At 41.6% G+C, this 23,888-nt stretch overlaps 1 protein-coding gene across 3 annotated transcripts in view; it reads right to left on the minus strand.

The window, feature by feature from the left end:
- The window catches only part of hip1rb (huntingtin interacting protein 1 related b), a 115,662-nt gene that overhangs the window by 40,536 nt on the left and 51,238 nt on the right, over positions 1 to 23,888 (minus strand). Inside the window, exons 3-9 of one of the 3 annotated variants that reach the window (XM_034170362.1) lie at positions 20,484 to 20,626; positions 17,416 to 17,472; positions 15,187 to 15,267; positions 15,019 to 15,095; positions 10,114 to 10,175; positions 4,975 to 5,115; positions 4,729 to 4,786 (exon numbers count right to left, since the gene is read on the minus strand). In XM_034170362.1, the coding sequence (XP_034026253.1) occupies positions 4,729 to 4,786; positions 4,975 to 5,115; positions 10,114 to 10,175; positions 15,019 to 15,095; positions 15,187 to 15,267; positions 17,416 to 17,472; positions 20,484 to 20,626 (619 nt within the window). Of the gene's footprint in view, positions 1 to 4,728; positions 4,787 to 4,974; positions 5,116 to 10,113; positions 10,176 to 15,018; positions 15,096 to 15,186; positions 15,268 to 17,415; positions 17,473 to 17,727; positions 18,138 to 20,483; positions 20,627 to 23,888 lie in introns of those variants that run through there. The other 2 variants (XM_034170363.1, XM_034170364.1) reach the window with 2 other exon arrangements.

Below are 23,888 nucleotides of genomic sequence, written 5' to 3' on the forward strand. Positions count from 1 at the left end.
GTAATTAACATATGTTTAGTAATAAAACTTTTTAAACTCATTTTGCCTCGAGAGCAGCAGAACATGGGTCTTTGTGCTCGTTTGTGAAACTGCAGCTACCATTGTTGCAGTTAAAATATTTTAAGGGAATCTTTCACATGTGGTACAATCACTAAGTTTGGCAAAAAATACTCCTTAGCATGACTCTTGAAAGTGCTTATGGGAAACTTGAATTCTCAAAATGTCAGTCATTTGTCAAGATGGCTGCAATGCTCAGTACAGAAATTGTTTTGATCTACGAGGTGCATCCAAAAAGCATCAGACCTTATTGTAATCACACAGAAACAAATGAAGCATGAGAGTTGTCATTTGGTAGGAATGTGTAGAGAACCTTCTTGCACGTGTGAATGTTTTCTTGTCCACAGAGTGCATCAGTCGCGAGCAGTCAGCCTTATGCTGCGTTCACACCAGGCGCGATCAGACGCTACAAATTTGCGTGGGTTGCCAGGCGATGGACGCGCCTCCTTCGCCCGGTGTGTCACTCTGCTTGGGTGGACTTTCGCTGCGAAAATTCGCCCCGGTGCATCATCAAATAGGAGGAGCTTCCATTCCGCTCGCCGGCTCCGGTTGTCAGTCAAGCTAACATGACGGACCTTGATCACACGGAGCGAGTTGCTGTGGAAAGCTCCCAATACAGAGAGTATCATTATTTGCTGCAGGAGCTGTGTCTGGGTGACAGCTGCTTTCAGCGGTCCTTCCACCTCTGCGGGACCCAGTTTGAGGCTCAACTGTCCCGTTCGTGCGCACATGTAAACAATAAAAAAAAAAAAAAAAAAAAAAAAAAAACTCCGCTGCTTGCTGCAGCTGGCTCTTCCCCCAAAAAACTGTAATAATTGTGTTTAGAAACCAGTCACCATTTGCTTTATTATACAGCCGTGTAGTTAATAAGTAAAATAATCTCCAGGACGATTCGCGCGCACACGTAAAATAAAAAGAAAAAAACTCCGCTCCCCGCTGCTGTGGTGCTGCTGTTCGCTCCAAAAACTCTGTCATGATTGTGACATTAAGGACAAAAGAGACAAGTCCTGCTCACAGGCTGCTACCAGATACAGGACATGTTCACATCTTCAGTCAAACTCCAGACATCTCCACGTCACTACATATTCAGTCCCTGATTGGTCATCGCGGCGCGACGAGATGAAAAAGTTCAGATTTTTGAACTTGGGGAGGAGGGCAACGCGACGTGATGCAATATCGCGCCACAAACGCGCAAAACGCTCAAAATCGCTTCACTCGCATCCATCGCGTCGCGCTGCGCGGTTTGGCGCCAAAACGCGTCCTTACGTAGGGATTACATGGCAACCTGTGGCTGCAGTCGCTCGCGTCGCGCCCGGTGTGAACGCGGCATTAGCGTGAACACGTACCGAGCAGCTGTCAGATTCTCATTTGCTATAACATGACGGAACAACTTGAGTGAAGGTATTGGATCAAATTTTGCCAAAAGCTTGGTGATACCCAAGCAGAAACCATTTGCAAAATTCTTATTTTTGGCAATGATGCCAAGCATGGCAGAACCGCTTCAAAAATGGGTGCACAATAGTGGAGCACGACATGCATTCCGGTAAGTCATCCGCATGCCAAAATGACCAAGTGATGGGCAGAATATGGACTTTGGTCATGGATGACAGTTGTGTCACCATCCAAGAACTTGCGGATGATGTATGAATAGGCACAGGTTCTGTACATTCCATTTTGATGGAGGATTTTGGCATGTGGAGAGTGGTAGTGAAATTTGTGCTGAACGTGCTGATGGCAGAGCAGAAGCAGCTGTGTCTGGGTGGGTCTGAGACTGCCAATCTGTTCAGCTGAGTCAGGCTTTCCTGGCTAAACACGACACTCCTGTTATCTGTTAGGCTCCCTCTGACTTTTGGCTGTTCCCCAAGATGAAAATGATACTAAAAGGGACTGAGTGACGAGAAGACATCAGGCAGAATGTGACAGCCCACCTAGACACCACCCAAAAACAGGACTTCCATAAATTCTTCCATCAATGGCAGAATTGCTGGGAAAAGTGTGTGCAGTCCCAATGAGACTACTTTGAAGGAGACTAGGATTTCAGATCCTCAGGTGAGCAGCTATTTTTCGTGGTCAAAGGTCAGATACTTCTTGAATGCACCTCGTATACACAAACCTACCCAACATTGAAAATATTGTTCCATTGCACAAATGGAAAACATTCATTGTTCATTTTATTTGACATCTAAATAAATGTAACGAATGTCTTTGTCCACTAATTTGGGGAGGGGGGGGGGGGGGGGGGGGTGCAAAACTTTCAAAGAGTCTCCCTGGCATCTCAAGAGGAATATTACCTGGCCCCTAAACCACAAACAGCCTAAACTCCCCCAAGCATTTCCTGCCTGGACTTATGACCCCTCAAGAATCCACATCAACAGTCTATCTTTGATAAATGATCAAAGAAGTGAGGCCCCAAACAGCCCACTTGTTCCAGTCAACACTGGATCAAATTGGATTTATTACACAGATTCAATAAACCTGTCCAATTCGGAGAACTTCCAAATACAGAACATGGTATTTTCTGCCAAGAACAACTCAAGAACCCCTCCCTTCTGTCAAACTGAGCCATCAGACCATAAACAGAGATGCGTATAATCAATACTGATGGAACCACAGTGCCTTCTGAAGACCATGTTGGGAACTACACTCAAAATTCAACCCCCCCCCCCCAAAAAAAAACAAAACAAAAAAAACTGAGCAGTTACTTTAAAGAATTATTTGCTTACAAGGCCAACAGAGGATGCCATGACCACTGTCCTCCACACCACGCTGATCCACCTGGAGCAACAGGGTAACTACGCCCGTCTTCTCTTCATGGACTATAGTTCAGCATTCAACACCATTCTCCCCCATGGCCCCATGAGGAAACTGCTGAACCTCAGTCTACCTCATTCCACATGTTTTTGGATTAAGGACTTTCTGCCAAATCGCTCACAAAGAGTCAGGATTGGCCCCCACATATCCACAGCTCTCACGCTCAGCACCGGTTCCCCTTAAGGCTGTGTGCTGAGACTGCTACTCTTCACCATCTACACCTCTGACTGCACCCCTATCCACACCAGCAACACCTTCATTAAGTATGCAGATGACACCACAGTGGTAGGCTGTATCACTGGAGAAGAGTCCACCTACCAGGATGAGGTCAAACAGCTGACGGTGTGTTGTAGAGAAAATAACCTGCTCCTGAACACATCCAAAACAGAGGAGCTAATCATAGACTTCAGCAGAAAAAAAACCAGACATTCAGCCCATTATCATTGAGGGGGATCTGTGTGGAAAGAGTCAAGGACTTCAGTATCCTAGAAGATCACATAGATGAGAAACTGACCTGGAACACCACACACTTGTTAAAGAAGGCACAGCAAAGACTCCACTTCGTGAGAATCATCAGGAAAAATAACATAAACCAGAGATTGCCTGTGTCTTTTTACTGCTCTACCATGAAGAGCATCGTCACATACTGCCTCTGTACGTGGTTTGCCAGCTGCATGGGGGCAAACAGGAAAGAGCTCCAGAGGGTTACCAAAACTGCATAGAAGATTAGGTGCCCTCTACCCACACTGGGGGGACCTTCATGAATCTTACTGCTTCAGGAGAGCCAACACCATCCTAAAGGACTCATCTCACCATGGCCACTCTCTTTTGAGCTACGGCCATCAGGCAGATGGTACAGGGCCATTACAGCAAGTACAATTAGACTGAAAAACAGTTTCTACCCAACCCAAATTGATCATATCTGCTGACCGTTCCTCTATTTGATCTATGATCGAAATGCCTGCGTTGCACAGTGCAAAAGCCTCCTCTATTTGATCTATGATCGAAATGCCTGCGTTGCACACTACAAAAACTTTTAAATGATATGGGAGAGGAAGGAGTGAAACTGGAAAAGTGAACAATCACAGCCCTTGCCGTCTCCATCATTTGGACGTGTAGTTTAAACTTTTGGGAGTTGCACATCAAGCTACAGAGAGGGTATGCAGCAACGCAGAGGACTACGGAGACAGAGAAGCATAAATCAGGCTCAACGTTTAAGACATAAGTCAAGCCATCTGAGTTTTGAAGACTGTTTCCTAGCTGAGTTTTTCAAATTAAAAGTGAACATTGAATTGGCAAGCTTCTGAGTTCTTCATGCAATGCCAAAAGCTTTAGGTTAACTTTAAATTTTCCTCCATAACTTTGTATCAAGTCCTTATCCTTTTTGAATTTTTACACAAAATTGTATTATTTTTCATAAGTTATGGAAGCCGCATTCCTGGCCAACTCTGACCCAGGGGCACAAGGAAATCATCTAAGGCTGAACCCTCAGCAACTGGTGAAAAAAAGTCCCATACAAAACAGGCCAGACCAAAACTCTTCAGACCTGCTGATATGACTCAACTTGGGTCTAGACACGTCAAAAATCCTCAAGTGCTAAGATGGTCTTTGCTGTCAGATGGATGTTCAAAGAGGCCAATTTTCTTAAGTCACAACCTTTTTGAACCCAAAAAATTAGTTAGTGAACCCAAAATTTAGTTAGTTGTAATACTTTCTAGCCATAATACTTAATTCCTCACTCTTTCTTCCTTTCTCTTCGTGTTTCTCAGCCTCATGTCTCACCTCACTCCAGTAATAAAACTATGAATCATTATCCATAAATCACAAATCTCAGTAAAAAGAATGCCTCAGCTAACTTACCTGTGGAACTGGTCGTAGAAACGATCACGATGTCCTTGTAAGGTGTCAGCAGGAAGACCTGAAATTAACAACACTCAAATGGTCATTACTAAGGAATTCCTTCGAGAACATGAATTATACTGTAAAATTTACAGAAATGTCTCGATTAAATCAATGTTTCAATACTACAAGAACATTTAACCTTTTTTCATCTTCATCAGAGAAGACGTTACACTTTGTCAGATTAATTTTCTTAGGTGTTCTTACAGGCATGTAACTTGAACAGCAGCTTGACAGTGAAGTGGTAGAGTTGACTACAGTCCTGAATAACTTGAATAAGTGGAGAGAGACGACACTGGCCTGACGTCAACGTGGAAATGGCAATCGATGTGTTGAGCTGTCTGAGAACTACAAAAGACAATACGTTTCAGAATGCTCACAGTTAATAATTGTTGTGGCAGCTGTACATAAACTTTAAATGGCAAGAATTTCTGCATTCTTCAAGTGTGTCATGTTTTAGCCCTGGACCTGCCCAGAATCTGCTTTTGTCCCCCAGTCTTCATCTGTTTCCCTGTCTTGGTCCTTCTGTCTGGCCCTGAGTTCATTTTCTGCTTCTTACACTTTAGTCTTGGTTTTATAATTTGTTATACTTCACCCACGTTAAGTTTGGTTCTAGTTTAGTCTGTTTCTTATTTAGTCATTCTGTGTTATCAAGTTAGGTTTTGAGAATTATGTCACATGTCAGCCACTTATTGAGTTCTGTTCTAGTTTAGTCTTTGTCTTTAGTTTCTGGTTATTCAGTCACTCTGTTTTGAGCACATTAGTCCCTCAGGTTTTTCTGTACACTCCTGCCACATGTTGAGTTCTTCTCTAGTTTAGATCCAGCCTTGAATTCTCTGTTATTCTGTTTTTGCCTTTTCATTTGTTTATTCTGTTTCTCACATTTGGATTCTAGGTATCATTATTTCCTAATTGTTTAACATTTGTTCTGTCACATTCCTCTTTTTGCTGCTTTTGTCTGACACGCCCACCTGTCACTCCACTCTTGTCTCACTGAGCCACGCCTTCTTTCCTGCACCTGCATCTCATCACACCCTGATTATCCTCTTTTTTAAACCCCTTGTCTTCCACCACTCACCACTAGTTCGTTGTGCATATTGACTCGTTGCAAGTCTCTCGTGTTTTCTGCCATAGTCTGATTTCTCGCTGTGTATGACCCTTGCCTGTTTTGACCTTGCCTTTTGCCTGAGCAGGTTAACCTGCTTCTCTGTGTCTGAACCCTGCTTGTGTGACTCCGTTTTTGCCTCCTCTGACACACCTCTTTGCCCGTGCTTGAACTCTGCTTGTGACTGACCACGCCGCCACCTCACGACTGTCTGTACCACTGCCTGCCTGCTTGTCAGCCAGTGTATCAACCTCAGCCTGTTTTTAACTAAACCTTTTTCTAAATCCCACCTCAGTCATGAGTCTGCATTTGTGTCCACCTGCCTGTCGTGCCATGTCATCACAGTTCCTGACAGAGTTGCAGATGGCACCATTCTTAAAAAAAAAAAAAAAAAAAAAAAATTCTCTGCTGCTGTGATAAAATCAAGCAGAGGCGAGAGGAAAACCTTGACTGACAGACACTATAATTTGTATACGGCATTCAAATGGGATTTTGGGCCTGCCCCCTCCAGCACTGGGAGGGGCATAAAACTGCTGTTAATCTGCCAAACCTAAATTGGTTTCATGGTTTCCAATACCTAAAAATACCTCAAGAAGGTGTGTGCTACATTTGCGGATGCAGTAATAACGCATTAGGCCTTTGTGACAGAGCATTGTGCTGTATGCCTTTTAGAATTTGTGACATCAGTCGGGAAGAAGTGATTTGAAGTATGTCAGGCAGATTTACAGGTGTAGGGTCTTTAACTTTTCCACAAAAATCGGCAAAACACTTCATGTTGAGATCTAATTATAAAAGTACCTTTATTTCTGTGGTGTGTCAAAATAATTTTATTGCTGATAAAGTGTTTATTTTGGGGGATTTGATTGTAAATATAGGGAGTTTGCACAGCGAGATCTTATAAATGACATGGAAGAGGAAGCACATGCACAAGGTTTGAAATTGATACTGCATTTGATGGAAACTGGGAACTCTGCAATTCCTATTTCCAACTCTGAAAACTATTTTTAATAAAGTCATGATAAAACCGTTGTCTTCTCAATGACTCATTTTGGTAAACCAAATTTTAACTTTAACACACACACACTAACTTGGAAAAAAAAACAAACAAAAAAAAACACGCCACACGGCATGCGCTGGCCCATTCGGATTATAATTAAAGTGCACCCTAGCCAGCTGCTACTACGTAGTAAGTAAAGTGTGATGCTTGCTACCTGACCAGAGTACCACGTGAACTAAGAAAATAAGGGCTCCAGTGAGCAGGTCGTGATTTAATATACAAGGCTGACTGTGTGTGTGTTCGTGGACGTATGCTTTCAACTTAAGGGCCCCAATGACCTTCCCCTTGTTGCCTCCAGTCCCCATAGCAAGTTTGGTGTTGATTGCTTAAGTACTATGGCTGTGTATAGCGAACACACATGCACACACGGTCAGCTTTATACATTAGTTAAGTTATTTTAGAGCATTTTCCACAATCTTGGTTTATTTTGTTTGAGTGAGCAGCCAGTTGACTTCACGCTGCCTTATTTTATTCCGATTTATTCAGATTGTTAGCATGTCCTTCCCAGGATACCTTGCGCATATTGGGGGACACACCACTGATCTCTATATATTATTGGATATCTTATTGGCCCACACACTCTGTACAGTCTGCTGATGCAAACTGGCGGCCATCTTGCCACTCCCAACTTATGCAGACCACACAGAGACAACTTATTAGAACGTCAACAATTTCAAGTAATAAGTGAGTTGATTCTCTCATTTACTTATTCTTGTTCTTCGGATAATGTAACATTGATCTCTTCTTAATCCATGCATGCCATGATTAGAAATTTGATTTATTTTCTTTCATTATTTTGACACTTTCTTCCCTTCTATTCTCACTTACTCATATCTCACTGGGACAAATTCTAAAAATCATCATTCTTTAATCAAAGTTTATTCAAGTTTTGTGGAATCATCAAGCACACACACACATACACACATACGAGGTCTATTAGAAAAGTATCCGACCTTATTTTTTTTCAAAAACCATATGGATTTGAATCACGTGTGAGTGCGTCAGACAAGCTTGAACCCTTGTGCGCATGCATGAGTTTTTCCACGCCTGTCGGTTGCGTCATTCGCCTGTGAGCAGGCTTTGAGTGAGGAGTGGTCCAGCCCCCTCATCGTTGTTTCATTGCCAGGAAATGGCGGAATGATTTGGGCTTTTTTTCCCCATCAGAATTTTTCAGAAACTGTTAGAGACTGGCAGCTGGAAACCATTAGAAAAATGTATCTGGGTTTCGGTGAAAATGTTACGGGTTGGTAGAGAATGAGGAGTGTTACTGTCGCTTTAAGGACGGCCCCCAGCGGCTGTGGGGCATGCCGCGCTCCGAAGCCGCCATCAACAGGCTGAGCAACCATTTAATTTCTAAACGGATGGCTGTCTGGATCCGTGACCATCGTGTGCCATTTCTCTGGTTATCACAAGAGCTGGACATCAACCATTTTCCGGCAGATTTCACTTTTAACAAGAGAAAGCCGAGCGGAGGCTTCGCGTGTCATGATGGATTCGCTACTGGAGCGAGACAAAACCACCTCCGTTTTGGTCTCACAGGATGGCTTTGAGATGGCGTTCAGACAACTGTCAGTGGTTTTTCCATCGAGTGATTATCCGAGAAATTGTGGATGTGCCTGGACATGTCCCGTGAGGCTTCATCACGGCGTTGCTGTGCGCCATGCAGCACCGCTGTCTTTCCATGACAAAAACTCCTGTGGCGCAGGAGATAAAAATGGCACACGATGGTCACGGATCCAGACAGCCATCCGTTTAGAAATGAAATGGTCATTCAGCCTGTCGATGGCGGCTTCGGAGCGTGGCGCGCCCCACAGCCGCTGGGGGCCGTCCTTAAAGCGACAGTAACACTCATTCTCTACCAAGCCCGTAACATTTTCACCGAAAGCCAGATAAATTTTTCTAATGGTTTCCAGCTGCCAGTCTCTAACAGTTTCTGAAAAAATTCTGATGGAAAAAAAGCACAAATCATTCCGCCATTTCCTGGCAATGAAACAACGACGAGAGGGTGGACCACTCCTCACTCAAAGCCTGCTCACAGGCGAATGACGCAACAGACAGGCGTGGAAAAACGCACGCATGCGCACGAGGGTTCAAGCTTGTCTGACGCAATCACACGTGATTCAAATCCATATGGTTTTTGAAAAAAATAAGGTCGGATACTTTTCTAATAGACCTCATATATATATATATATATATATATATATATATATATATATATATATATATATATATATATATATATATATATATATAGCTACAAATCTCGAGTTAATAAGCCACTTATTATTATCTTTGCCTATATGCTGAAATAAGGGATAGAACTCGTCAAATTATTGTTTATTACTTCCCATTTCAATCATACTCACAGGTGAAATGGTCATCCCCAGCCTTTGAACTGGCCATTTGCACAGTTTATAGCTGCACATGAAGGTATTTTTTTTTAAGCAAAATGACTAAGAATAAAGATACGTGCTCCTCATTAAAGATCAAAAGAAAAGAGCCTTCAGGAGTGGGACATCAGAGTGGTAATAATTCTAAATTGTTTCTAGATAGCACACGTTTTGATCCTATGGCAATATCATTATGAATCCTTTTTTTTTTTATAAAGGCTTAGGAATAAAATTATAATGTGTCAAAGAAAATTCTTATGAACTTAAATCTTAAAAACCCAGAGGCCTGTGACAAAATCATAGTGGTGCCACAGAAAATTCTTAATGAATGACTTAAGCCTGTCTCTGAATCACTGAGGATTACGTACAGTGCAACTCTGTTGACAGTTGTTAATGCAACACAGACTGATTAAAATCCAAGTGCAGTGCTTTTTACAACTGTAATAATAATTCATATTGATTTTATATGTAGTTCGTCATGAGAAAATGGCATCTACAAGCGCCATCGTCCAGGCTCTCTAGTTTGGCAGAAGATTGGTAGCGCATGTTTCACAACCTCAAGTTTAAACAAAGGACACTGCACTAAGTTTTTTTTCTCAGAAAAGATTACTTTTCAAATTGGACATGTTTAAGTAAAAACATTTCACAGAACAAGTAACTGTTCACAATAAACCCATCTTTCATAGGTCCTTGGCTCTATTACATGTGTAGATATCATCAGTAAGCTGCAGGTCGGGTTTCTCTACATTGGACTGGTGCAACAGAGAAGGTGGACTTTTTTTTTGTTTTTTAACCTGTCTCAGCCAGCCTCAGCTCGGAGTCCATGTAATCAAACACCTCCACTGTGAGCTGGAACCTGCAGGACAAAAGTTGACACTGTCATTAGAAAGAAACAGTCTGATTCAATAATGTCACACTTTGAAATTAAAAAAGCAGGGCTGTTTTTATTTTGTAATTAATAAAAGCTGAGTGACTGCAGTCAGGCTTGTGAATTGCTGATTTTTTTTTCTTTAAACATAAATATGGACATTATATAAATGTTACATATGCACAAATCTTGTATATATGGTACAATGTGAAAATTCACCATGGTGAGGATAGGAAGAGAAATGGTGTTGGAGTCATTTTAAAAGGAAGAATATGGTAAGAGCGTGTTGGAGTTTAAGCGAGTGTCTGACAGGGTGATTAGCATGAAGTTGGAAAATGAAGGGGTGATGATGAATATCATCAGTGCATATGCCCCACAGGTAGGTTGCGAGATAAAAGAGAATGAAGATTTCTGGAGTGAGTTAGATGAGGTGGTACAGAGTGTGCCCAAACATGAAAGATTGGTGATAGGAGCTCACTTCAAGGCATGTTGGTGAAGGGAACAGAGGTGATGAAGTAAGTAATGGTAGATATGGTATCAAGGACAGGAATGTGGAAGGGCAGTTGGTAGTTGATTTTGCAAAGAGGATGGAAATGGCTGTGGTGCACACCTACTTTAAGAAAAGGGAGGCAGACAGGGTGACGTAAGAGTGGAGGAAGTTGCACACAGATGGACTACATTCTTTGTAGAAGATGCAAGCTAAAAGAAATTAGAGACTGTAAGGTGGTGGCAGGTGGCATGGTGGAAGCTGAAGGAGGAAGACTGTTGTGTGAAATTCAGGAAATTCAGTGAGCAGGTGAGAGGCACTAGATGGAAGGAAAGCAGTTTTGGACAACTGGAAAAGTACTGCAGATATGTTGAGGGAGACAGCTAGGAAGGTACTGGGTGTAACATCTGGACAGCAGAAGAAAGACAAGGAGACTTGGTGGTAGAACAAAGATGTCTAGGAAAGCATAAGAAGAAAGAGGTTGGAGAAAAGAATTAGGATAGTCAGAGAGACAAAGAAAGTAGACAGGGATACAAGGAGATGTGGCATAAGGCAAAAAGAGTAGTGGCAAAAGCTCAGGAAAAGGCACATTGAGTTGTACAAGAAATTTAATAGTAAGGAAGGAGAAAAGGATTTGCACCGATTGGCCAAGACAAAGGGACAGAACTGGAAAGGATGAAAAGCCGATTATGGTGGTAAAAGATACACATCGTAATGTGCAAACAAGTGAAGTGTGTTGAGAAGGTAGAGGGAATATTTTGAGAAGCTGATGACTGAAGAAGAAAATGAGAGCAAGGAAAGGCTGGATAACATGGAGAGAGTAAATCAGGAAGTACAAGAGATGAGTAAGAATGAAGTGAGGGCAGCTATGAAGAGGATGAAGAGTGGAAAGACACTTGGTCAAGATGACATTCCAGTGGAGGCATGGAAATAGTTTCTAACCAGATTATTTAACAAAATCTTGGAAAGTGAGTGATGCCTGAGCAGTGGAGACGAAGTGTGCTGCTCCTATTTTTAAGAATAAGGGTGATGTGAAGAGCTGTAGCAAGTACAGAATCAAAGTTAGTCAGTCACAGTATGAAGTTATGAGAAAGAGTAGTAGAAGCTATGCTTGGAAAATAGGTGAAGATCTGTGAGCAGCAATATGGTTTCATGCTGAGAAAGAGCACTACCGATGCAATGTTTGCTCTGAGAATACTGATGGAGAAGATTAGAGAAGGCCAGAAAGAGTAACATTGCGTGTTTGCAGATTTAGAGAACATTTATGACAGGGTGCCAAGAGAAGAGCTGCTGTATTGTATGAACTTTGGAGTGGCAGAGAAGTATGTGAGGGTAGTGCAGGACATGTACAAAGATAGTGTGACAGCAGTGAGAAGCAGTAGGAATGACAGACTCATTCAAGGTGGGATTACATCAAGGATCAGCTCTGAGTCTTTTCTTGTTTGCAATGGTGATGGACAGGTTGAAAGATGAGATCAGACAGGCGTCTCCATGGACTATGATGTTTGCAAATGGATGTGATCTGTAGTAGGGCTGCAGCTATCGAATATTTTTGGAATCGCTTATTTTATCGATTAATCGGATAAAAAAGTACTTTTGTATTTTTAAGCAATATCAGTAGTTGCAGGGCTCTCCCTAAGCAATGGCACAATGTCGCTGTGCCATCATGCAGATTTTTAAGTTTAGGATGTTTCCTCTCTCTGTTTTCCCAGGTAATTATTTATTTTTTCACATTATTAAAAGTTTTGGAGCTTTGCCAAACCATAAGCCCAGGCGCTCTGAAATCTTCAGTCTGCAGACAGGACATTGTTTTTTTTTTCCCCCCCCTCTTATTGCACATTTCATTTGCACTTTTTATTACTGTGATTTATTCAGTTTTATTCAAAGGCTGCTTACCAGGAAATGACGCAATCGACAGGCGTGAAAAAATTCACGCATGCGCACAAAGGTTCAAGGTTGGCTCATGCAAGCACAAGTGATTCAAATCCATCAGGTTTTTGAAAAAATAAAAAGGTCGGATACTTTTCTAACAGACCTCATGCATTTATATATATACTCAACAAAAATATAAACGCAACACTTTTGGTTTTGCTCCCATTTTGTATGAGATGAACTCAAAGATCTAAAACTTTTTCCACATACACAATATCACCATTTCCCTCAAAAATTGTTCACAAACCAGTCGAAATCTGTGATAGTGAGCACTTCTCCTTTGCTGAGATAATCCATCCCACCTCACAGGTGTGCCATATCAAGATGCTGATTAGACACCATGATTAGTGCACAGGTGTGCCTTAGACTGCCCACAATAAAAGGCCACTCTGAAAGGTGCAGTTTTGTTTTATTGGGGGGGGGGATACCAGTCAGTATCTGGTGTGACCACCATTTGCCTCATGCAGTGCAACACATCTCCTTCGCATCATCCGTGAAGAGAACACCTCTCCAACGTGCCAAACGCCAGCGAATGTGAGCATTTGCCCACTCAAGTCGGTTACGACGACGAACTGGAGTCAGGTCGAGACCCAGATGAGGACGACGAGCATGCAGATGAGCTTCCCTGAGACGGTTTCTGACAGTTTGTGCAGAAATTCTTTGGTTATGCAAACCGATTGTTTCAGCAGCTGTCCGAGTGGCTGGTCTCAAACGATCTTGGAGGTGAACATGCTGGATGTGGAGGTCCTGGGCTGGTGTGGTTACACGTGGTCTGCGGTTGTGAGGATGGTTGGATGTACTGCCAAATTCTCTGAAACGACTTTGGAGATGGCTTATGGTAGAGAAATGAACATTCAATACACGAGCAACAGCTCTGGTTGACATTCCTGCTGTCAGCATGCCAATTGCACGCTCCCTCAAATCTTGCGACATCTGTGGCATTGTGCTGTGTGATAAAACTGCACCTTTCAGAGTGGCCTTTTATTGTGGGCAGTCTAAGGCACACCTGTGCACTAATCATGGTGTCTAATCAGCATCTTGATATGGCACACCTGTGAGGTGGGATGGATTATCTCAGCAAAGGAGAAGTGCTCACTATCACAGATTTAGACTGGTTTGTGAACAATATTTGAGGGAAATGGTGATATTGTGTATGTGGAAAAAGTTTTAGATCTTTGAGTTCATCTCATACAAAATGGGAGCAAAACCAAAAGTGTTGCATTTATATTTTTGTTGAGTGTATATATAAACACACTGCTTCACTTTAAATGCATAAGTCTGTTTCAGACAATCAGCACAGACCCTTTCTCTTAAGAGGGTTTATTTTACTCAGCATGTGGCTTTGTAACCTTGTAGCATCGCCTGCTACATTAGCGCTTACATTAGTTATGGGCATGCTCTACGGTCTTCCCGGTTGTTTATGGGAGCGTTACAGTGCCACCTACAGCCCTGGCATGCGTACTACAGCTTTAAATGATCTTTGAGGCAAAGAATTTGACTCAAACATTTTTTGTAATCAAACTAATTAATCGTTTCAGCCCTAATCTGTAGTAAGAGCACAGAGCAGGTTAAGTCGAGCCTGGAGAGGTGGAAATATGCTCTGGAGAGAAGTGGAATGAAAGTCAGTAGGAGCAAGACAAAGTACATGTGCGTGAATGGGAAGGAGCCCAGTGGCATAGTGCAGTTACAAGGTGTAGAGGTGGTGAAAGTAGATGAATTTAAATACTTGGGGCCAACTGTCCAAAGTAACAGAGAGCGTGGTACAGAGGTGAAGAAGAGAGTGCAGGCAGGGTGGAGTGGAGAAAGGAGGCAGGAGTGATTTGCGACCGAAATCTGCAAGCGTGAAAGGGAAAGTTTACAATACAGTAGTGAGACCAGCTATGTTGTACAGTTTATGCCCTGTTTACACTGGACTGAGATGTATCTAAAAGACCAACATGATCATCATATTTTGTCAACTCTCAAGTCTTGGTGGTCTCCGTTGTGATCTGTTAGGCAGAACTGGAGGTGGTAGAACTGAAGATGTTCTGATTCTCTTTGGGAGTGACAAGAATGGACAGGATTAGGAATGAACATATCAGAGGGACAGCTCAGCAGGGACGGTCTGGTGACAAAGTCAGAGACATGATTGAGGTGGTTTGTATATAGGAAGAAAGATGCTGATGATGGAGCCACCAGGCAGGAGGAGAACTGGGAGGCCAAAGAAGAGATTTATGGATGTTCTGATGAAGACATGCAGATGGTTGGTGTGACAGAGGACAGGGTGAGATGGAAACGACTGATCTGCTGTGGCGACCCCCAATGGGAGCAGCCTGAAGAAGATGATGAAAATTCATCTTTAAATGAATACATTTTGCTGACACTTTCATCCAAAGCAGCTTACAAGTGATATATGATGTTATTATCACTTACACATTATTAATGTCTGTTCCTGCAGTGCGTTCCAGGTCTTCATCTGAGACCTCCAGGTTTGGTGGGATATCTGCATGCTATATTGAAATCATTAATACCAGCTGTCAGTCACACAGAACTCCAAATGTTTGGGTCAATCGGACACTGCAGGACAAACAAAACTTGTACCTTTGCATGAAACTCCATTTTTGTGCACAACAGTTTGGAGTATATAGCCACCAGCTGTCCATATCTGTCATGGAGGTTACCCTGGCAAACACAGGTATAGATATGCATTAATTAAACTGACCTAACATCAACAGAACTAAAGAAAATAATAGGTACAAACCCTGGCATAAATTATGGAATCACTGGCGTCGGAGGATGTTCATTCAGTTGTTTAATTTTGTAGAAAAAAAAAAGCAGATCACAGACATGACACAAAACTAAAGTCATTTCAAATGGCAACTTTCTGGCTTTAAGAAACACTATAAGAAATCAAAAAAAAAATTGTGGCAGTCAGTAGCTTACTTTTTAGACCAAGCAGAGGGGAAAAAAAATACGGAATCACTCAATTCTGAGGAAAAAATTATGGAATCATGAAAAACAAAAGAACGCTCCAACACATCACTAGTATTTTGTTGCACCACCTCTGGCTTTTATAACAGCTTGCAGTCTCTGAGGCATGGACTTAATGAGTGACAAACAGTATTCTTCATCAATCTGGCTCCAACTTTCTCTTATTGCTGTTGCCAGATCAGCTTTGCAGGTTGGAGCCTTGTCATGGACCATTTTCTTCAACTTCCACCAAAGATTTTCAATTGGATTAAGATCCAGACTATTTGCAGGCCACGACATTGACCCTATGTGTCTTTTTGCAAGGAATGTTTTCACAGTTTTTGGCAAGATGCATTATCATCTTGAAAAATGATTTCATCATCCCCAAACATCCTTTCAATTGATGGGATAAGAAAAGTGTGCAAAATATCAACGTAAACTTGTGCATTTATTGATGATGTAATGACAGCCATCTCCCCAGTGCCTTTACCTGACATGCAGCCCCATATCATCAATGACTGTGGAAATGTACATGTTCTCTTCAGGCAGTCATCTTTATAAATCTCATTGGAACGGCACCAAACAAAAGTTCCAGCATCATCACCTTGCCCAATGCAGATTCGAGATTCATCACTGAATATGACTTTCATCCAGTCATCCACAGTCCACGATTGCTTTTCCTTAGCCCATTGTAACCTTGTTTTTTTCTATTTAGGTGTTAATGATGGCTTTCCTTTAGCTTTTCTGTATGTAAATCCCATTTCCTTTAGGTGGTTTCTTACAGTTCGGTCACAGACGTTGACTCGTTTCCTCCCATTCGTTCCTCATTTGTTTTGTTGTGCATTTTCGATTTTTGAGACATATTGCTTTAAGTTTTCTGTCTTGACGCTTTGATGTCTTCCTTGGTCTACCAGTATGTTTCCCTTTAACAACCTTCCCATGTTGTTTGTATTTGGTCCTGAGTTTAGACACAACTGACTGTGAACAACCAACATCTTTTGCAACATTGCGTGATGATTTACCCTCTTAAGAGTTTGATAATCCTCTCCTTTGTTTCAATTGACATCTCTCATGTTGGAGCCATGATTCATGTCAGTCTACTTGGTGCAACAGCTCTCCAAGGTGTGATCACTCCTTTTTAGATGCAGACTAACGAGCAGATCTGATTTGATGCAGGTGTTAGTTTTGGGGATGAAAATTTACAGGGTGATTCCATAATTTATTCCTCAGAATTGAGTGAGTCCATATTTTTTTTCCCTCTGCTTGGTCTAAAAAAGTAACCATTACTGACTGCCACAATTTTTTTCCTGATTTCTTATAGTGTTTCTTAAAGCCAGAAAGTTGCCATTTGAAATGACTTTAGTTTTGTGTCATGTCTGTGATCTGCTTTTTTTTTCTACAAAATTAAACAACTGAATGAACATCCTCCGAGGCCGGTGATTCCATAATTTTTGCCAGGGGTTGTATATTTGAACTTAAGTTGTTCCAGCCACCCAAGAGTGTTTGTGTTTTTGCCTGGTTGTGTCTTTGTCAAAATAACTCAAACTCAACATTTTGTAAAGTATGGCACAAATATTTAAACATATCTTGAGGTAATGTCCATCAATTTTTAGTAAAGACGCAGATTGGGCAGTTACTGCTTTTATTTTAGTCATTTCCCACCCCTCAACAAAAAACAAAAGCAAGTCTGGATAAAACCTGGAAAGCGTGTGTATCAGATCATTGTAATAAAAAGCTTTTTGGTCGAGCTCTGGTGGACTGGCAGATGTTTGTTTGTGCTCGTGTTTCTTACTGGAAAGATTAGGTCTGAAGGTGCACATTTTCTTCAACATTGTGATAGTTATAATGATGAAATATTACCCATAGTTTTCCAATTTCAACGAGAGTGCTGTGATGTCTCATGCAGTCTTGCAGAACCTGTAAAAAGTGATTGTTTGAATTATCATCCAGTCACACATTCTAAAAGCCTCTGTTTTTATAATCTTTCAGTATTTCCACCCCATGACCCTTCTCAATAAGGCCCCATTAAAAAACAAAACAAAACAAGTTTATCATCCTCGACATTGGAAAAAGTGATGTGCGCATTTTCTTTCCCCTCTTACAAAACAGGAACAGGAACACAATTTTAATTCATTTCAAACCTCAAAAACAACACATACAGCACCTGCATACCAAGTGAGGAACTGAAAATATGAGCTCGGTAAACTTCAGTAGTCTTCGCCCAAAGAATACTCCCCACCTAGAGGATGTGCTGGTTCCTGCATCAGCTGTACTGTTGTAAATGAAATTCATTAAAAAAAATTGATGAGGACTGATTTCGGCATGCGGGTGGGGATGATAAACTAATTTTGTGTCCTGTAAATCTGGCCTTCAAAACCAAAATAAATAAACGATACCAATTTTTCCATGGCCAATATTTGATCCTTCAAAATCTGCTGATACTAATTGGTTACCTTTTTCCCAGTCTTACAACATTCATAAATACATGCATCCAATGTATTACATGCAACTATTCACAGCACTTCATGTTTTCCACATTTTATGTTACAGCCTTATTCCAAACAAGACGAAATTCATTTTCCTAAAAATTCTACACACAATAATCCATAATGACAGCATGACAAGTTTTGAGTTTTTTGCCTATTTGTAAAAAAAGACATTACATGTACATAAGTATTCACAGCCTTTGCCATGAAGCTCAAAATTGAGCTGAGGTGCATCCTGTTGCCACTGATCATCCTTGAGATGTTTCTACAGCTTAATTGGAGTCCACCTGGGGTAAATTCAGTTGACTGGACATGATTTGAAAAGGCACACAGCTGTCTGCATATAAGGTCCCACAGTTGAAAGTGCATGTCAGAGCACAAACCAAGTATGAAGTCAAAGGAATTGTCTGTAGACCTCCGAGACAGGATTGTCTCGATGCACAAATCTGGGGAAGGGTATAGAAACATTTCTGCTGCTTTGAAGGACCCAATGAGCACAATGGCCTCCATCATCCATAAATGGAAGAAGTTCCGATCCACCAGGACTCTTCCTAGAGCTGGCCGCCCATCTAAACTGAGCGATCAAGAGAGAAGGGCCTTAGTTAGGAAGGTGATCAAGAACCCGATGGTCACTCTGTAAGAGCTCCAGCATTCCTCTGTGGAGAGAGGAGAACCTTCCAGAAGGACAACCATCTCTCCAGCAATCCACCAATATGGCCTGTATGGTAGAGTGGCCAGACAGAAGCCACTCTTTAATAAAAGGCACATGGCAGCTCACCTGGAGTTTGCCAAAAGGCACCTGAAGGATTCTCAGACCATGAGAAAAAAAATTCTCTGGTCTGATTAGGCAAAGACTGAACTTTTTGGCATGAATGCCAGGCATCGTGTTTGAAGGAAACCAGGCACCATCCCCACAGTGAAGCATGGTGGTGGCAACATCATGCTGTGGGGATGTTTTCAAAGGTCAGGAACTGGGAGACAAGTCAGGATTGAGGGAGGGATGAATGCAGCAATGTACTGAGACGTCCTGGATGAAAACTTGCTCCAGAGCACTCTTGACCTCAGACTGGAGCGATGGTTCATCTTTCAGCAGGACAATGACCCTAAGCACACAGCCAAGACATCAAAGGAGTGGCTTCAGGACAACTCTGTGAATGTCCTTGAGTGGCCCAGCCAGAACATCTCTGGAGAGATCTGAAAATTGCTGTGCACCAATTCTCCCCATCCAACCTGATGGAGCTTGAGAGGGGCTGCAACGAGAAATGGATAAAAACTGCCAAAAGATAGCTGCACCAAGATTGTGGCATCATATTCAAGAAGACTTGAGGCTGCCAAAGGTGCATTTATTTAATTTTTATATAAATGCAGCGGGCCACTCACACCGCCCCACTGTCTGCTGTGCGGAGTTGAGGTCAAAATCTGGAAACAGGTCCAGAGACTACACTCGCTATTTTGATGCAGAGCGTTCCAGCAGCCCGCAAGGATAGAATTCTTGCAGAAAAATTCACAGCGCTGCATGGTATCGGTAACCGCAGCCGCAGAGCTCCGTGGCCACTGAGAGAAGTTTGTATCTTTTTAATGACTTGGATTCTTTGCGGGTCCCGCATCCGTCCCGCAACGGTAACACCGGAGGCAGTGAGCAAAGGGAGAGTACGTGCATTGTGTTCTGCGTGTGTCTGTTTATAAGAATCTTCTCGCCCAGAAGAAAAAAAGAGCGCCAACAACTACCCATAACTGTGTTCTTCACTCGGAAAAAGACACCTGCACCGAGGTGTGACTCAGTGGAAAAACACGCTGCGCAGCGGTGCCAGGACGAAGGGGCGCTATCAGAGGAACTGTGAAATACTGGTCAGTCACTATATAATTTATTATGTGTCCAACCTCGTAGGTTGATCGTTAAAATTAAATTAATTAGTTCTAAAAGCCATCATAATTATTTATAGGAAAACATTCTATTTTTATTTCTCAAACAAATGTTTGTGCCTGAAAGCAGGTTTTGATCTTTGGTTTCATTCTATAATACTGGACTTATTTTTCTACTAAGGTTTGAAATTTGAGAGTGTTTACACAGGAGAGAAAAGAGAGAAAATGTTAATGCCTCTTTGAGAAAAGTGTATAAAGTGTGTAGTGAGGGGTTTTACAGCCTTAAAACATCTATAATAATTGTAAAAAATAACGCTGACTACTTCGCGGATTTCGCCTATCGTGGGCTATTTTTAGAACGTAAGTCCCGCGATAAACAAGGGACCACTGTATATAACAAATGCACACACCTCAGGCATAATTGGTAATTGTGGTATCCATTTCATGCCACTCCTTAAACTAAGTATGCCTGAATAATTTATTAATGACTGTACATTAAACACGTAATCGTGCGAGTCCATCGAGCAGCCTTAAAGACCTGGGAAGCTTCAACAGCCTCTGATTTACTTGACGCCTTACATTGTTGTGACCATCTCGAAGGACTTTGTGCAGGACATGGCAGAACTTCCAGCTGAGGATGGAGCTGCTAGCCAGAGGGAAGCCCAGAGCGTAGGACCAGAATGTGAAAGCTCCCTTCTCCCTGTGAGTCCCCAAGATAATACCTGTTGTCATAGTTAGGGAAATCATCACAACGCCATTTACCTTTCCACTTTCAACATGTACCAGTCTTTGTTGCTGGCATACATTTACAGTGTAAGTATTTAAGTATTTGAACACCCTGCAATTTGTAAGTTCTCCCACTTAGAAATCATGGAGGGGTCTGAAATTTGCATGGTGCATGTCCACTGTGAGAGACATAATAATAAAAAAAAAAAAAAAAAAAAAATCCAGAAATCACAATCTATTATTTTTTTTTAATATTTGTATGTTACTGCTGCAAATAAGTATTTGATCCCCTACCAACCAGCAAGAATTCTGGCTCACATAGACCTGTTAATTTTTTCTTTAATAAGCCCTCTTATTCTGCACTCTTTACCTGTATTAATTGCACCTGTTTGAACTTGTTACTTGTATAAAAGACACCTGTTCACACACTCAATCAATCACACTCCAACCTGTCCACCATAGCCAAGACCAAAGAGCTGTCTAAGAATACCAAGGACAAAACTGTAGACCTGCACAAGGCTGGGATGGACTACAGGACAACAGGCAAGCAGCTTGGTAGAAGACAACTGTTATGATTATTTATTAGAAAGTGGAAGAAACACAAGATGACTGTCAATCTCCCTCAATCTGGGATTCCATGCAAGATCTTACTTTGTGAGGTAAGGATGAGTCTGAGAAAGCTCAAAACTACACAGGAGGACCTGGTCAATGACCTGAAGAGAGCTGGGACCACAGTCACAAAGATTACATTAGTAACACATGATGCTGTCATGGTTTAAAATCCTGCAGGGCAGCAAGGTCCCCCTGCTCAGCCAGCACATGTCCAGGCCCGTTTGAAGTTCACCAGTGACCATCTGGATGATATAGAGGTGGCATGGGAGAAGCTCATGTGGTCAGATGAGACCAGAATAGAGCTTTTTGGAATCAACTCCACTTACCATGTTTAGAGGATGAGAACAACCCCAAGAAAACCATCCAAACCGTGAAGCATGGGGGTGGAAACATCATACTCTGGGGGTGCTCTTCTGCAAAGGGGACAGGGCGACTGCACCGTATTGAATGGGGGATGGATGGGGTCATGTATTGCGAGATTTTGGCAAACAACCTCCTTCCCTCAGTAAAAGCATTGAAGATGGGTCATGGCTGGGTCTTCCAGCATGATAAACACATAGCCAGGGCAACTAAGGAGGGACTCCGTAAGAAGCATTTCAAGGTCCTGGAGTGGCCTGGCCAGTCTCCAGACCTGAACTCAATAGAAAATCTTTGGAGGGAGCTGAAACTCCAAACCTGAAAGATTTAGAGAAGATCTGTATGGAGGAGTGGACCAAAATCCCTGCTGCAGTGTGTGCAAACCTGGTGAAAAACTACAGGAAACATTTGACCTCTGTAAATGCAAACAAAGGCTACTGTACCAAATATTAACATTGATTTTCACAGGTGTTGAAATACTTATTTGCAGGAGTAACATACAAATAAATAAATAAATATATAAAATCCGGATTTTTTTTAAATTTTTTTTAAATTAAGTCTCTCAGTGGACATGCACCTAAGATGAAATTTTCATACTAGTCCGGCGGCTAAGGGACAAATTTTGGGGGAATCATGCACTTTTATACAAAAGCGGCAAAACTTTATCAGAGGTACTTTATAGTGTCCTGTAGTATATAAGATCGGGAGACATTGAATCCATAAACGTCTACACTTTAAAAACCTGGGTTTAAGAGAATAACCATTTTCAGCGTTCTACAGCATATAATTCATGACAAACTCTTATCCAAATGTCTTTTTAAGTTCATAATATAAACTTGAAGGTCATGAAAAATGTATTAAGGCTAAGTAGGGATGCTTCGAATGTACTTCAGTGTGCTTACACTCTTAGAAAAAGCGTTAATCTAGGGAAAGTGACTAAATATTGTCTAACTCATTGTGAATATCAATATACCTATGCAATATAGCTGTTTGCGAGCATAGGGCAAAGGAAAGATGCTACTCATGCACTCTAACATATTTACACTCTAAAATAACAGTGTTTGAATGGAAAGAAATGCTTTATTAATTACAAGAAATCAATTTTGCTTTTATGGCCATAACCATTATTATTATTGTTGTTATTGTTGTTATTATTTTATGTTATTGGTATTAAGACGATTATCACCATATTTTTTTTTAACTGAAAACATTGTAAATACCTGGTTGGCAAACGTCCTAGATATGCACAAATGTTTCATGAATATTTTTAATGAACTATTCTCTTCAGCTTCCATGCTAGGAAGATCACAGTGACCTAATTTTATGTCTCAGAGGTAGAGGCCTGTTAAAGATCCCTACAGGCCTGAAATGAGTCCTGTACCTCTTTCCATTTTGAAACATACCACCCTGCTAATGTATAAGGATGTACGACGACGTATGACGCCGCACGACGGACAATATATGATCACATAAGCTCAGTATAGCTTTGCACTAGTTGCAGTAGCCATTCTCTACAGCTTAACAATGTCCAATCTTGATCACTGGCCCCCTACATAATAACCATATGATCGTATTGTCATATGAACAGCAAAATATATACTGTATTATAACCATGCAAACACCCTTTTAAAAAAAGCAGGATACAGGGCTAAAATTAAATGTCTCCCGCTTTGACATGACTTATTATAACCTAAAGAGTCCCTGGACAAAGTTTGGCGCTTTTGTAAGCGCCTTGGGGCAACTGTTTGTTGTGATTTGGCGCTATATAAAAAAATTGATTGATTGTAAAAAAAAGTGCACGATTCTATCCCTTAACTGCTGGACTATACCCCTCCATGAAGTGGGAGAATTTGCAAAATCGCAGGGTGTTCAAATACTTATTTTCCTTACGGTATGTCACAATAACACTGCAGCTCAACCTGAGCTTTACAATGTAGTCTCACTGTAGTATTTCTGCATAGATATTATTGCACCTCCTGAGCAACAACCTTAATTCCTCATAATTTATATTTATTAAATAAGGCCAAAAGGTTAGAGGTTGCCTTGTGTCCAGTATATCACAGGTTCAATTCCTCAACTGCACAAAAAAAAAAAAAAACTGCAAAGGTGCCCCTGAGCAAGGACTTTATTTCCCAAGTTTCTCCCAGAGTGCAGCCAAGCACCTTGGATAGCAACAAGTATGCAGGAAATTTACAGTGCATCTGGAAAGTATTCACAGTGCTTCGCTTTTTCCACATTTTGTTATGTTACAGCCCTATTCCTAAATTGAGTAAATTAACTTCCCCCCCC

This window comes from Thalassophryne amazonica, chromosome 5 (assembly GCF_902500255.1).
Source record: "Thalassophryne amazonica chromosome 5, fThaAma1.1, whole genome shotgun sequence".
Classification (NCBI taxonomy): domain Eukaryota; kingdom Metazoa; phylum Chordata; class Actinopteri; order Batrachoidiformes; family Batrachoididae; genus Thalassophryne; species Thalassophryne amazonica.